The following is a 16768-nucleotide window of genomic DNA, read 5'->3' on the forward strand; positions in this document are numbered from 1 at the left end:
ATAATTTTTGGAATAAAATTACAACTTACAATGAGTGATGAGCACTATTCCTTGACTGCACACCTAGTACAAAATGAATCTATCATGTACAACAAACATCATTCAATCCCACTGCATATGCTTTGCAGCCATTCATCTTTCACTAAATACAGTTTCCTTTGTGTTTTGTGCAAAGTGGGGGCTGATGGAAACATTATATGGAATATAAAATATACCACTGTACTAGCAAATATGTCATTTTTAAAGAATTAAAGAAGCTCCCTCAGCAGCAGCAATGTCAAATTCCGAGAAACAAACCATGTCAATGCTGTTAATAGGGAAATAACAAAAAGCTTTATCATGTAGTCAGAAAAAGTTAGTCCGTACTCATCTGTACTAAGTAAAACAGTCTACTTATATATTTCCTTAAACTTTACATATCTCTTTCTTATTATACATATCCACACAAGCTGATTAAGAATGAGACATGGACATATTACTCATTATCCAAGTCTTATTTTGAGAAATAATAAGGTAAAACGTATTTTGAGCAGATGCTAACTGACTTGGTAAAGCTTACAACAAACTCACTGCCTACTTCTCTTCATTTGTGTTTCTTTGATGAGAATATTTGCAAATTCTTCAACCTTGTCCTCTAATGAGCAATTCCACTTGATATTTAGAAGACCATTTCCCATTACCAACTCACTTTTATCAATCTGCAAAAAAAAAAGATATACAAAAGCTGTTTGTTTAACTATCACCATGGAGAAACAAGCGATGAAGACATGAACTACTGAAGAAGTGAAGGAAAGAAAAGTGAAATGAAAGAAGGGAGAGAGAAAAGAGGAAGCCAGGAAAAGGAAAACAGAGGGAAAGAAGGGTGAAGGGCAAAGAACAGAGAATGGATAAGGCAAGGGACAGAATGATTGGGAACAGAGATAAAGGAAGGTCAGAGATAGGGGAGGCTCAGAAAAATAAATTTGGAGGGGAGCTGTCTGCATGCATCGCAACCCCAGAAATCTAGACATATTGCAAGCAACTCTCCACTTCTTCCCATGATTTCTGTTCGGTAAAATCATTCAAATACAGGTCTGACAACTATGATGCCTCCTTATTTCCTCGTAGAGTGAAACTGGAATACTCTCCCTTCTCTCATCTTTCCCACTTCCTTGTAACCTTTCCACCTCCAGGATTCAGGTCTATAAACACCTGTAAAGCTTGAATTGATCCCTACCGTAGGGTTTTTTCATTTTTCATACTCATTAATTTACGATTAAATCTATATGGCCTTGACTGGGGCATACTTTTACCTGTGCCATGTCAGCGACTATGAAAAAATTTGGAAAAAAGGAGAGGAAGTGAATATAATGTGAAATCGAGAACAAATGAAAATGGAGAGGAAGTGAAGGGGTAAAAGTGAGGAGAGAATGGTGAAAGCAGGCAGACTGGAGAAATGCAGAGAAAGTCAAGCAAGGCAGAACAAAGAAGAGGGAAAGGAAATTCACGAAACAAAGAGGGTTGCAAATGTAATGAACAAATATAAAGAAATGAAAAATGTATAGGTAGACCATAAAACATGGAAAATGAGAAAGGCAATGAAAAAATGTGCAAGACAAGAGAATGTAAAAAGTTCAGTGACAGAGGAAGGATACAGTGTAAAAGATCAGTGACAGAGAGAGGATATTAATACATTGAAGTTGATTAATAAAAACAGAAAACACTATACATATGTTTACAATCTCATCTAATGGATTTATACCTGTGAAATGCAGAACAGCAAATCCTCTACATGTCCTAAAAAGAAGAGAGAGAAATTAACTACCACGATCAACAAACTTATGTCAGATCAACATTACTCAACATAAAACTTAACAATATCCTACCAAAGTGAATCCTTGACTTTCATAATCAAACAAACAAAAAAATACAATAAACTTACCTCTTTAATATACTTAGAAGGACATAATGCTAGACATTTGTAGTTCCTGCTCTCCTTACAGACATAATCATCCAAAGTCAAGCGGTACACATAGCGATTGTACCTTTTCTCTTTCTCTCTATTACTCTCCCAGTCCCGATTTTGAATCTGACGCAAAAACTGTGGTGAAAGCACTGGGACAACATAATCCACCTGTGGACAATCCATGATTAATTTCAAATGCCCTTTGAGCTCAATCATACACATATGTATCATGGCATGGTCATCAACACAACACATCCTTAATCTCTATGTCAACATGTGTGCTGGCAGACCTAATGTACTTTCTGAGTATAAGGGATGCATCTTAGATTAGGGGTACCTTTGCTTTCAAATTTAATGAGTTTACCATTAGAGCTACAACTGTAAAACAAAGACATAGAAAGATTAAAACAAAAGTAAAGAATAGCTAAAAAAAATATTCACTCATTCATTATACTTAACTTGCTGTTTCCCGCATCACTGAGGTAGCACCAGGAAACAAACAAAGAATGGCCCATCCACTCATTTACACATACATACACATAAATGCCCCCTTTTTTTTTTTTTTTTGCTTTGTCGCTGTCTCCCGCATTTGCGAGGTAGCGCAAGGAAACAGACGAAAGAAATGGCCCAACCCACCCCCACACGCATGTATAAACATACGTCCACACACGCAAATATACATACCTACACAGCTTTCCATGGTTTACCCCAGCCGCTTCACATGCCCTGATTCAATCCACTGACAGCACGTCAACCCCGGTATACCACATCGATCCAATTCACTCTATTCCTTGCCCTCCTTTCACCCTCCTGCATGTTCAGGCCCCGATCACACAAAATCTTTTTCACTCCATCTTTCCACCCCCAATTTGGTCTCCCACTTCTCCTCGTTCCCTCCACCTCCGACACATATATCCTCTTGGTCAATCTTTCCTCACTCATTCTCTCCATGTGCCCAAACCATTTCAAAACACCCTCTTCTGCTCTCTCAACCACGCTCTTTTTATTTCCACACATCTCTCTTACCCTTACGTTACTTACTCGATCAAGCCACCTCACACCACACATTGTCCTCAAACATCTCATTTCCAGCACATCCATCCTCCTGTGCACAACTCCATCCATAGCCCACACCTCGCAACCATACAACATTGTTGGAACAACTATTCCTTCAAACATACCCATAAATGCCCATATATGCACATATACATATTCATTTACATCCATTCTCTAGCTCATGTGTAATGCACCAAAACCATAGCTCCCTATCCATAACAAGGCCTACACAAACCTTTACATGGTCTACCCCGGCTGCTTCACATGCCCTGGTTCAATCAACTAACAGCACATTGACTCCTGAATACCACATTGCTCCCATTCACTACGTCCCATGCACATCTTTCACCCTCCTGCATGTTCCTACCCCCACTGGTCAAAATCTCTCACATTCCATCCTTCCATTTCCAATTTGGTCTCCCCCTTTTCCTTGTTCCTTCCACTTCTAACATATATGTCCTCTTTGTTAATGTTTTCTCACTCATTCTCTCCATATATCAAAACCACTTCAGCAAATCCTTTTCAGCCCTCTCAATTACAATCTTTTTATTACCAAACCTCTTTCTTACCCTTTTATTAACCAATCAAACCACTTCACATCACATAATGTCCTCAAACATTACATTTCCAACACATTTACCCTCATCTGTAAAATAAATATTGGTGTATTTATTATCTTATTCATGGCTACCAAGGGACCAATTTTTATGAGAGTCTTGGTGTTACTCAAGTCCGTTCTAGAGGCACCTACAGCTCAAGGATACAGTACTTCTACTAACAGAGAAATGTAGAGACTCCTTTGCAGTGAGAAGTTCTCTGACATGACTGTACGTACTCCCAATGATACAGCCTTACCAAAGGTGACTTTTAACTTGCAATGTAACCTTGGGTGGGCAGAGTCAGTGTGTCTTTGCAATATACCTATGCCTAAGCACTATTATGGAAACAAAAACAAAAAAAGTAAAATGGGTGTATATTTGATATCCTTCCTGCAACAGGGTGGCTATACAACTAGCAACTGGCAAACTCGAGCTTTATTCAAGCACTGTGCCTCAATCTTTTAAAGTACATACTAACCTAAAAACACTCCTATCTCCTGTTTCTCTATCACATATGGTTGTCAATTTATTCTTTCATCCTACTTCACTTACTCAAATTTGATTTTGCATGTGTTTTGAGTGCACCTAGTGGGTTTTTGACACTGGCACATGTTATGTACAATTAATAAGGAATAAGTCAGTATGATTCTATATGGATGCAAGAAACAGCACATACAATATAGACATAGATGTTATTCAAAGAGTAAATTTTTCTCAGCAATACACTGAGCAAGTAAAGAAAAAAATGTATCAACTCAAACCTGCTTAAACCACTTATGGATGCTATTGCATGGATCTTTTCTCAGCTGATGGCCAACAGAGTCAGCACTAGTTTCATCCAACAGCAGTACCCCAATTCTTCCTCTCTCAGAAAGTGGGTTCCTTAGTTGGTTGACTACCTGCAAGTATATGAGACAAGAAATAATCTATGTAACTATGTCAATCCTTCCACTGCTTAGGGACAGTTACAGAGGAAAACTATCCACAGCACTAATCAACTCAGAAACACAGATTTATGGTTACAGATTTCTGATTACCACTGTTTATCTGTCAGATTTATGGTTACAGATTTCTAATTACCACTGTTTATCTGTCATAGTGTCTCAGTTCTAAATGATCTACAAATGATATTTCTTAGACACTGTTTTCTTCCCTTAAATGCTTTGTTTCACCTTTTCACTGTGCTAACATGGAACATAAAACTTTAACACATAAGGGTAAAGTCAGTTCTGCATTGCCCATTACCAAGCTCAAAAAATCTTAAACTCACTCAGAATTCGTATCAAAGTGTGAAATGCATGAGCTACTTGCTGCACGTTTTACCAAAAATTATATATTACATTAAGAAACAAACCATGGAAAGGACTGTGGGGCTTGGATGTGGATAGGGAGCTGAGGTTTTGGTGCATTACACATAACAGGTTGTGTATGGATGAGAGTGGATGTAGCCTTTCTTCGTCTGTTTCCTGGTGCTACCCCTTGGATGCATGGGCAGTAATCAGGCATGGGGAGAATAACAGAATGCATATGTTGTCTTTTTTCTTTTCCTTCATGCATTTTGAGCTGTTTCCATTCTCGAGGTGTCAGGTGTAATGCAACAAAACCACAGCTCCCTATCCACATCCTGGCATCACAGACCTTACCACAGTTTACCCTGGATGTTTCACATACCCTGGTTCAGTCTACTGACAGAACATCGACCCCAGTATAACATATCACTCTAATTCACTGTATCTCGTACACGCCTTTCACTTCTTGCATGTTTAAGCCCCGAGTGCTCAAAATCTTTTTCACTCCAACTTTCTATCTTCAATTTGGTCTCCTTCTCTTTGTTCCCTCCACTTCTGACATAAATATGCTCTTTGTCCACCTTTCCTCACTAAAATATATACAAGCAGATTTTTACTTTACAGCAAACTGACATTATATCACACTTTGTAATCTTCTGACACAATAGTTCACTCTTCCTGGGGGCTTAATGTAATCCTATTATTCTACCACTGCTGGGGTATTTTGGATGAAACAAACCACATGAATTAATCAAAGGCAAACACAAAAGAAGCAAGGCGTACTTAAGGACTACTGATAAGTGAGCTTGCCCTTCTACAGGTACCATTAAACATGACAGTCTTACGACAAAATATTCTATCACAGATCTCTGAACTCAGCATTTGCCAAAACAAACAAAATTTAAATAATGGGAAAATCATATAAAGGAATGATTAAAACATTTTCAGCATTCCAAGGCTCAAGGGTCCTAGCAGACCTACTCCTCAATCATTCAATCAGTCACAAGCAACCATACTATCTAGTTTTAAACTACAGAAATATAAAACATCCCTAGAATACCCAATCCATAATTCAAGTAATTAATTCCTTTGCTAATTCCAACATATTCAATGTCTGCATACAACATTACTAACTTCCTATAATTTGCTGCACTCTCCAGTTTTACCCTCTCATCCTAATTAATGGTAGCAACAAACAATCCAAGCATTCCATCCCCTTTTTTCTCCTCCCTAAATAAAAAAATTAGGGGTTAAAAAATTCAAACCTTTACCTTCAAAGCTTCAGTTCTAGCATCATGAGCATAGATCAACATGATCAATGCATCATGCTCCGTATGTGGAGTTGTCCGTATCCAATCATTTACACTGGGTACATTGTGCTCACTGTCTTTGGAAATGTTTGATTCATTCTTGAGTTTTTCTGTGGGTGATTAAGCAGAGCAATAACATATTGAATTCTTAATCAAATCCATTCTATTTAAAATTCTTTTGATAAGCAGTAAGAAAAATATGATAAATTTTTAAGAAAAAAAGTTCTTGATACTTTCTAAGGTTAATAATCTGTTAACATACTAAATCCTTTTTTGTATCATAATAATGTAATTTCGTTCCACTGTCTACATCATATCTCTTTCACTAAATTACCACCAAGAAAATCGTAAAAAAAAATATAGGTCAAACTAAATTCTGACACTGCTTCTATTTGGATATGAATTACTATTAAGAGTACAAAGAAGAATGACCACATCATAAAACAAACAAATATATATATATATCTATTTTATTTATTTTACTTTGTCACTGTCTCCAGCGTTAGCAAGGTAGCGCAAGGAAACAGACGAAAGAATGGCTAAACCCACCCACACACACATGTATATACATACACGTCCACACACGCAAGTAATACATTGTCTGCAATAACTAAGGGGGTGGTATATAAGTGAATACACAGAAATAAATGATGATATGAGCAGACAGATAAAAATCTCGATATGCTCACATTTCTCTGTTTGAAGTAGTACGAGAAATGTAGACATATTTTTTCAATGTATTTTCTTGTTTCATATTTGTACACCTTTTCCCACATTAGCAAGAAAGTGCCACAAACAAAAAAACTTCGTTCACTTAAATCCATTCTCCAGCTATCGTAAGTAATGCATCAAAATCATAAGAAATGCATCAAAAAACATGGCCCACTATTCACAACCAGACCCCACACACATTACTACTGTTTTGCCTAGCTGCTCCATGTGCCCTGGTTCAACCGAATGATGGCATATTGACCAATATACACCACATCACTCCAATTCTCTCTATCCCATACAGGTACTTCACCCACCTGCATGTTCAGGCCCTGTGCATTCAAAACCTTCACACTTCATCTTTCCATCTCCAATCAGGGATACCCATTCTCCTTGTCCCTTCCACTTTTGACATTTTTATCTACTTTAGGATAGTGCATGAGAGGGAGGCATGTAAAGACAGGGATAAGTGGAGACTCTTTTGCCATTGCCATCCCCTTGATGAGAGTTCCCAGAGGGAAGGGACATCAGAGATATAGACAGATAAATAGAGTTTAGGAGATAATATTAACAATACCCATAAACATCAGATATAAAACTTTCACTGAAATTTTGTACCCTCTCAATCATATCTAAAAGAAGCAACATATGTAAATTTCATTCAAACAAACTGAGACATGCTTACCTAAGCCTTCTTGCCATGGTACAGTTTTCAAAATCTGATGATGATTTAATTTGAATAAACACTCAAGGACTTTTCTTAGACTCAAATCCTTGTTTGCCTCCTTATCTTCCAGTTTACTGAATATCATTCTGGTAGGAGATCCATCATGGAATTTGCGACAATGCTAGAAAAAAATAACATACTTTGAAGTAGTCATTAATGTGCCTCACATAAGTAAAAAAAAAAAGAACTGCAAACCACACAAATTTGTGCCAACCAACTACAAACACAACACCACAAAGAAGCAAAGATCTTTCCAATTCAGTTCCAATTCAATATCCTCGGCACACAATCCTATGCTTCAACAATAAGCCTCCCCACCCATGTCACTCTACAGCAAGCCACCAATTCCCAAGTAGAAATATTAAGTTTATACCTGCCTAATTTCAGTAACACCTACTCAACAAGCTCTAAACAACCGAACTCCCAACTTGGTCTTAATATTCATACCAGTGGGGTTTGTGAAATCTTGCTAAGTTTAATGCCTCCAAGACCCAGTTTCTACCATTCTCCTTCTCAAAAATTTCTCAACTGTCCACTCTTCTTTGACAGTTCTGTAAGTTCATGACTCTATATAACCTTGGTATTACTGTAAAATCCACTATATCCTAGAAACCCTACATTACAGAAACAGCTAAACCTGCCTGTAAGAAACTGAGAATCCGGTTTAGATGTAGAAATTTCTTTCCTTTCGAACAGCTGCTCCATTTATACAAAAGAATGATCCATCCTTGAAAGGAGTACTGTTGCCACATCTGGGATGGTTCAAGCCCTGCAGCCCTTCAAAACTTGACCCACTTACCCTACACCACATTGTTGATTCACTTTCCTTCTACTAGAGGGAGTTCTGACTAATTTCCTCATTTCTTTTCCCTCATTATCTCCTTTTCAATCGAAGTGAACATAAATGGGAAATGTTTGTCCGTGTCATGTTGGTCACCAATATTACTTTGGTTATTGCTCCCTAGACTACACAAATACTCAGAAAGCTAGTGCATCACATGATTACTGTGTAGCTGTTGGCAACTCAAGGGAGGGACATTTTTATAACTGTTTCTTTCCCTACACCTTGAAGTCTTGAAACTCTCTAGCCTCTCATGTTTTTCCAAATAACCATGACATGGCACACTTTAAGACAAGTTTTTCACTTCCTCCAAAATCTGTAAATACTTTCCCCTGTCTCTTCTTTTTCCCTGTCATTAACCACTCTGTATTTCAATTAAGGCACATCCATAATGTTGACTTTTGTCTATGGCTGGAGCCTCCAATCAACATAAGAAATGAATAAAAAATAAATGAAACAAGAAACATACTGATGGCACTGATGCAACTTGGTAAATTTTGTGTACACTGCTGGCACAATATGTAATAAATGTCAAAAGAAATAAATGAAAGTGATGAGAATTACATCATTTTCATTCATATAGTCACAAAAGTGACTATGAAAGTGATAAAACATTAAATAAAATGTTCTATTCAGTAATAATATATCTTCCAGCCATGGAGGGGAAGCTATAAAATCTATATTAACTAAATGCTTGATGGTACAGTTAGTTAAGGCTCATATCACTTGTTTCTTGCATTATCATTCCTTTATGATATTCTTACATTTCATATGGAGAAAAGTTTTTGAACTTTTTTATCTTGCTATTCAGAATGTGTAAAGGTGAATGGGAGACCAATCTAGAGACAGCACTAAAGCAAAACATTCAAATTTTCTTCAACATTCTACAAATCTTTATTTTCTATATCAAACATGGTTCTACCAATTCATTTAATCAAAACTTGGGCACTTTGGAAGGCATACACTGTGTTATTCTGGTACAATTCAGCTATTTTCAACCAATTTTGGCTGATTTCAGCATATCTCAGGTTTATGTTGTAGTGGATACTAAAGATGCATTGTTGTCATCAAAATAGTTGGCTAAGAAAAAGCTTTCTTAATTGATTCATTTGTCAGCTTGATGATGCAGATGCTGCTATCGTTAACCCTAAAATGGCGATCAACTGATGAAGCACCAGATCTCTGCTCAAGTTTATCCAGTATTCTAACCTTTTCCTCCAAGTCTTCCTTACCCTTTTGGCAAGTTCACTTGGAGTGGGTTTACTTGCTGGATGCTTAGGCACAGTAGTGACTGGTAAACGTGGGCAAGTAAAGAATTATGTGAATGGCACCTGATTTGTCCTTTCTTGGTGAATGCTAACAGAGAACTGGTGGGGTGGTCAGAGTGACATGGGGAGCATCAGCACCACACAGCAAGCTGTACCCTGTATCACAATGGATTGTGCTATATGAAAAAATATTTGAGTAATTTAGGTGCTCATGCTACATCAAAATCATTTAATCAAGTCTTGTTTTATCCTGAAACTTCCATATATGATTATCTAGCTAACTAATAATACTATGGATAGCCCTATTTATGACCTAATTTCAAGCTAAGTAGCCAAGTGTTGTATTTACAATAGTATGCAATGCTGTAAAAGGATTCTGCAAAAGATCTTTCATTTTCCTCTTATAATTGTTCAATGTTTCTCACATTAGCAAGGGAGTGCAACAAACAAAGAGAAGGCCTCATTCACTCACATGCATTCTCTTGCTGTTATATGTAATGCAATGAAACCCAAGCCCCCTTTCCACAACCAAGCCTCACAAATCTTTCCATGGTTTCCCCCAGCAGCTTCATATGCCCTAATGCAGTACACTGACAGGATTTTGACCCTTGTTTACCACATCATTCTAGTTCACCTTATCCAATGTATGCCTTTCATTCTCATGCACATTCAGGCCCCAGACAATCAAAATCTTATTCACTTCAACCTTCCCTCTCCATTTTGGTTTCCCCTTCTCCTTGTCCCCTCCACTTCTGATTATATATATATATTTAAACATGTTCACTACAAGATATCTAAATAACCTCACTTCCTCCAAGTTTTCTCCATTTAAACTAACACCCTAACCTGTCTCTTTGCACTACTAAACCTAATACCCTTACTGTAATTCACAGTTACTCTCAACTTTCTCATTTCACACACTCTCACAAAGTCACACACCTATTTCAGCAGTTTCTCATTTGAATGTGTCATCAGCAAAGGTCATGAGCAAACAACTTATTCACCCCCTAGGTTCTCTCTCTCTCTCTCTCTCTCTCTCTCTCTCTCTCTCTCTCTCTATGACTGATGCATTTACCTCCTCACTACCTCATCTGGAAACATATTAAAAAGCTATGGGACAACACAGACCACAGCTGCATACCCACCTTCACCTGGAACTATTAGCCCTCCTCTCTACTCACACACTTGCCTTACTCTCTTGATAAAAAATCCTCACTGCTTCTTACAAGTCCTCCTCCCACACCGAGTATTTGTAACATCTTTCACAGCGCATCTCCATCAACCATATCAAATGCTTTCTCCAAATCAATAAGCTCCACATACAAATCTTTTTGTTATCTAAGTATTTCTCACATGCATTCTTTAAGGCAAGCACTTAATCCACACATACTCTCCTACTCCTGAAGCAACACAGTTCCTCCCAGTCACATGCACTGTGCATTTCAATACCCTCTTAATCACCACTCTTCCATATAACTTGCCAGGTACACTACAATCACTCCTTCTTCAGAAAGGCAACTGTAGTACCATACATTCCAGCTGCCTTGCCCCAATTCTTCTTATGGTAGAATTTCACCACCTTTCCCTTTTCACCAAACTAATAAATTTAGCATGTTGACGTTGTAAGATATTCTGTGCTTGACATTCACAATACAAGTTGAAGAAAAAAGTACCTGTATTTCCTCGTACAACAGACCAAACTCTGCAGCCAGTAAATCCCACTGAGCAATATCCATACATATCTCAAACCACATTATGATGGTTGGATTTATATTTCTGTATTCCCAGAAATTTATGTTGCTGGCATCTTCAAACCAAACATAAGATCTGTAAAATAAAATAACTCTTCATGATTTAATTCATAAACTGTATGAGAATACTTAAACCTAGGATGGGAGTAGGCTCACAATAAACTTGCAATTATTTACATTCTTTTTCTACACCTAATTGCCTTTCATGTTTTAGTGAGGTAATATTAGGAACAAATGAACACTGACTTCATTTCCAAATGTAACAAGACAAAAATTAATATAAAACAATTTTCTCAATTGTCAACTATAAATTTTCAGTCATTCTTTCAATCAAAATATCTGCCTTAAACTTTGAAAAGAATGTTTCTAAACCAAACATATACTACCTGCCCTCCTGTTGTGTACTTCTTTAACCAAAACAATCTTAATCAAGACAGTAAGGTAAAAAGGAGAATTTCCCCTTAATCTTGTCATATGGCTGTGGCTTGCTGCATTACACATGACAGCTTTAGACAGGACTTGAGCAAAGGCAAAGGCAGTTCTAGCTCTGTATTCTTACCTGACAGAGTTGAGTCAAAAGCAGTCTAACTTATAAACTGTCCCAGGCTAACTTACAGACTTGACCGCCTTGCCCTATGCCACAATGTTGGTTCACTTTCCATCTTCTATAGGTATCATTCTGGGTTTTGCTCTCAAGAGCTAGCTGCTTGCGTGCCCCCACCACTAGCTAGACGAGGCAATATTTGGCAAGCTGCTGCATCACATGATTATTGTGTGGCCATCGGCCACAACTTTTATATTCACTTTCACTAAACTGAAAGATGCAATAAGCAAACAGATTGGACATGAAAAAACTACAAATGAAACTCAATAATGACCTCCTTTCTTCTTCATCTTTCTTCTCCTTCTCTATTTCTTCCTTAAGTTCTTCATATGCTGCAGCATTAGCCGGTTTCATTCTGCAATAAAACAGTAGACAATCAATCTTTAAATAAACATTTTGTTACTGAGCAAATATTATTTTATATTTTTATTTATTTTGCTTTGTCGCTGTCTCCCGCATTTGCGAGGTAGCGCAAGGAAACGGACGAAAGAAATGGCCCAACCCACCCCCATACACATGTATATACACACACGTCCACACACGCAAATATACATACCTATACATCTCAATGTACACATATATATACACACACAGACACATACATATATACCCATGCACACAATTCACACTGTCTGCCTTTATTCATTCCCATCGCCACCTCACCACACATGGAATACCATCCCCCTCGCCCCTCATGTGTGCGGGGTAGTGCTAGGAAAAGACAACAAAGGCCTCATTCATTCACACTCAGTCTCTAGACGTCATGCAATAATGCCACGTCATGCAATAATGCCCGAAACTACAGCTCCCTTTCCACATCCAGGCCCCACACAGCTTTCCATGGTTTACCCCAGACGCTTCACATGCCCTGATTCAATCCACTGACAGCACGTCAACCCCAGTATACCACATCGATCCAATTCACTCTATTCCTTGCCCTCCTTTCACCCTCCTGCATGTTCAGGCCCCGATCACTCAAAATCTTTTTCACTCCATCTTTCCTACTCCAATTTGGTCTCCCACTTCTCCTCGTTCCCTCCACCTCCGACACATATATCCTCTTGGTCAATCTTTCCTCACTCATTCTCTCCATGTGCCCAAACCATTTCAAAACACCCTCTTCTGCTCTCTCAACCACGCTCTTTTTATTTCCACACATCTCTCTTACCCTTACATTACTTACTCGATCAAACCACTTCACACCACACATTGTCCTCAAACATCTCATGTCCAGCACATCCACCCTCCTGCGCACAACTCTATCCATAGCCCACACCTCACAACCATACAACATTGTTGGAACCACTATTCCTTCAAACATACCCATTTTTGCTTTCCGAGATAATGTTCTCGACTTCCACACATTCTTCAAGGCTCCCAGGATTTTCGCCCCCTCCGCCACCCTATGATTCACTTCCGCTTCCATGGTTCCATCCGCTGCCAGATCCACTCCCAGATATCTAAAACACTTTACTTCCTCCAGTTTTTCTCCATTCAAACTTACCTCCCAATTGACTTGACCCTCAACCCTACTGTACCTAATAACCTTGCTCTTATTCACATTTACTCTTAACTTTCTTCTTTCACACACTTTACCAAACTCAGTCACCAGCTTCTGCAGTTTCTCACATGAATCACATGAGCAAATATGTGTGCTGTAATACCCTACAGTTAGAAATAAACATAATGTTCTTACTAAGCAAACTGATACAAAAAAATTCTAAATATCACAAATAAGCAATCAATTAATGTACAAAACAAAAACAAGGATATTAACCGTTTTCTACTAATATGCTTACAAGCTGTAGACATATTTTGTAAAGTATGAAGATACTACCATCAACGATAAAATTCAAGAAGAGCGACAAGTGTTAGTTTTCACAGTACTGGGTTTAGATATTAGAGTTGTCATCCCAATGTTGTACATACAAAAATTTTTTATTGCTTTTTGTGTTTTATGGGAGGGGGGTTTACATTCATGTTGCCCCATCTCAACCTTGGATATAAGTAGTACCATGTCTACATTCATATATGTAGTACCATGTCTACATTCATATAAGTAGTACCATGTCTACACTCATATATGTATGTATAAACACACACACACACACACACACACACACACACACACACACACACACACACACACCACCTTATGTCCTAAATAAATGATGCTGAGACCTATATCCAAACAGAGAGAATTAAATGATATAGGAGATAAATGATTTAGGAGATAAATATGCTAATAAGACTGTCAACAGCTGACTATGAAGTTAACAATACTATTATTAGTTATGCTTCTAAGGTCTCATGTGTTAATACTTAACAAAATGAAAATACAATACACTTAATTCTTTGCAAAGATGGATTATGTCACATCAAGGGAAAAAGTTTTTGTGATTTTCATAAATATCTAAGTACACAAGCGGAGAAAACAGTGAAAAACAAGAGAGCAAAAGGTGCACTCTCAATCACAAACAAGAACACTAGAGATCTAAGGATAGACATAGGTTATGCTACCGTATCTGACTAACCCTTAAATACTAGGTGACTTTCGAAATGTTTGTAACAATTTGGACAAGATAAAACAAGGCCTTCATGTTCCCCATCTCCCGTTAAAAAATGAAAGAAAGACATAAAAGTACAGGGTATATACAAAAAAGTGAGCTATGCCTGTAGTATGGTGAAGAAGAAAATGTGTATATCCCCTGGAATAGTACTGGAGGAAGGGTGAATGAGGGTGTATGTCAATGCCTGTTACAGTCACTGCCATCACTGATTCACCACCCAACACACACACACACACACACACACACACACACACACACACAGGCCTCTGTGGTCCATTGGTTGGTGTTACTGACCATGTGTCCACAGGTCAGCCCAAGATCAGACCAGCATGGGTTCGAATCCTGGTCATGACCGTGAGCCTACATCCAACCCAGGAGTTCATCCTCCACTCGAGGCTGGCTGATAATGGGTACAGAGTATGTGTGTGCATGTATACTTGCAGAGGAGTAAAGACATGGCAAATATATACAATTCTAAAATCAAAGCAACACAAGTGTAAGTTTCCCAGTAATGCACAAATAGTAATCACACACATACTTAAGATTTAAAGTTGCTTGCATGGGCTGACTATCACCGAAAAGATCTGGGCAGGGTAGAGAGACTTTTCAGAAAAAAGGATGGTTACAATTTCTGTTTAAAATCCTCTAACAATGACTTAAATATTAAGAGAGACCTTGCTTTAACAATATCCTCACAGAAAATCTGAACTCCCAGTAACATGTTCTGTCGAGTATTTGACTAGGCAGCAACTCATGAACCGAAGAAAAACAAGAGTTCAAACATAATTTCTAATTGTATCTCTTTCTAAATGTCACTAAGTCCTTTCTGCTCTATTTCAAAATTCCAAAAGCAATAGATTTTTGCATTTAAGAACAGGAAGAAAGCCTACAGAGACCTGATGTCATTTTCTAAGGAATTACAAGAGCAGCCATCCTATAGAAGCCTGACCAAAAAAATTTACCTGGCACTTGTTCAAATAACATCAAACTTTATTTGGTTCATATGGCCATATATAAAGTTAATGATGCTGAAAAAAACAAGAAATGCCTGTAGTGTAAAAAGCCTCTTATCCTTTGCTATCTTTACATTTCAGTGAATGTCACCATGCCTCATTACATATGAATCCAACTTTATCAGTTTTACATATATTCTGGGTGAGTTCAGAAGTCTATAAAAATTTGATGCTTGAATTCATGTTTATGTGGTCTCTGACAAATTCAGATAATTATATCTCTTCGTACATTTCAACTCACTGTTTATCTTTCCAACCATATGAAAAACAAAGCTAAGTGGAGTACCACAAGTTTTTTGTGATAATACACACTAATATTGAAAATTTTTCAAAAATGCAGTCTTTTTTGTCAATAATGCAGTCTTAAAATGTTAAAAGTGCATATTCTTTGATTTCCATATTTAGCAACATCACTATTTGTTCACTCCAAATTTTTTCCTATCCCTCATGACCCAGCCACTAACAGGTTAATATCGATATTGTTTTAAAAGCAGTAAAGCAAAATCCTCCACTCTCATACCATAAAGTAGTAAAGCAAAATCATCCACTCTCATACCATTCTTCATTTAGCAGCAAATAATACATATGAGAGAAACAAATACAGGAAACTTATAAAACTGGCTTCTCTACTCAAAACTTAAAATTTTTTCTCTTTGCATTAATAAAAACTAATCTGCCAAAGGGTCATTCTAAACTATTAGGTAGACCTATATGTGCACTACTAAACAAGCTACTTAAGGTTTTTACTATGTCTCTACACAAAAATCAAAAATTGGGAAAATTTATACATACATTGTAATTCTAATTACAATAAAGAAACAGTCTAGTACTAAAATATAATTCTTTGTGGGATCAGACTAATGAGGCATCAACTCTTTGCTTACAATTAGTAGGAATTATTTTGATTACCACTTAATGATTTGGATTTGCTTTGTATATATTTCATTATAATACATAGGCAATAGTGGGGAGTGCTATGAATACCAGGGAAATATGGAGTTGATTTACATAGAACTTGGTGAAACTACTTGTTGCCCGAGTTGATTGCTTATTTTGTCAAAATACATCGTGAACTTATTCAAAT

At 37.4% G+C, this 16768-nt stretch overlaps 1 protein-coding gene across 6 annotated transcripts in view; it reads right to left on the reverse strand.

Annotated features, from left to right (window-relative positions):
- Positions 1-16768, reverse strand: part of LOC139765942 (uncharacterized) — a 19543-nt gene continuing 2775 nt past the window's right edge. For all 6 annotated transcript variants that reach the window (XM_071693942.1, XM_071693941.1, XM_071693937.1 and 3 more), the window contains exons 2-8: positions 12376-12456; positions 11420-11573; positions 7596-7758; positions 6161-6309; positions 4362-4499; positions 1922-2113; positions 1-698 (exon numbers count right to left, since the gene is read on the reverse strand). In XM_071693942.1, the coding sequence (XP_071550043.1) occupies positions 567-698; positions 1922-2113; positions 4362-4499; positions 6161-6309; positions 7596-7758; positions 11420-11573; positions 12376-12455 (1008 nt within the window). In that variant the 5' untranslated portion in view covers position 12456 and the 3' untranslated portion in view covers positions 1-566. The remainder of the gene's footprint in view (positions 699-1921; positions 2114-4361; positions 4500-6160; positions 6310-7595; positions 7759-11419; positions 11574-12375; positions 12457-16768) is intronic.

This window comes from Panulirus ornatus, chromosome 56 (genome assembly GCF_036320965.1).
Source record: "Panulirus ornatus isolate Po-2019 chromosome 56, ASM3632096v1, whole genome shotgun sequence".
NCBI classification, from domain to species: domain Eukaryota; kingdom Metazoa; phylum Arthropoda; class Malacostraca; order Decapoda; family Palinuridae; genus Panulirus; species Panulirus ornatus.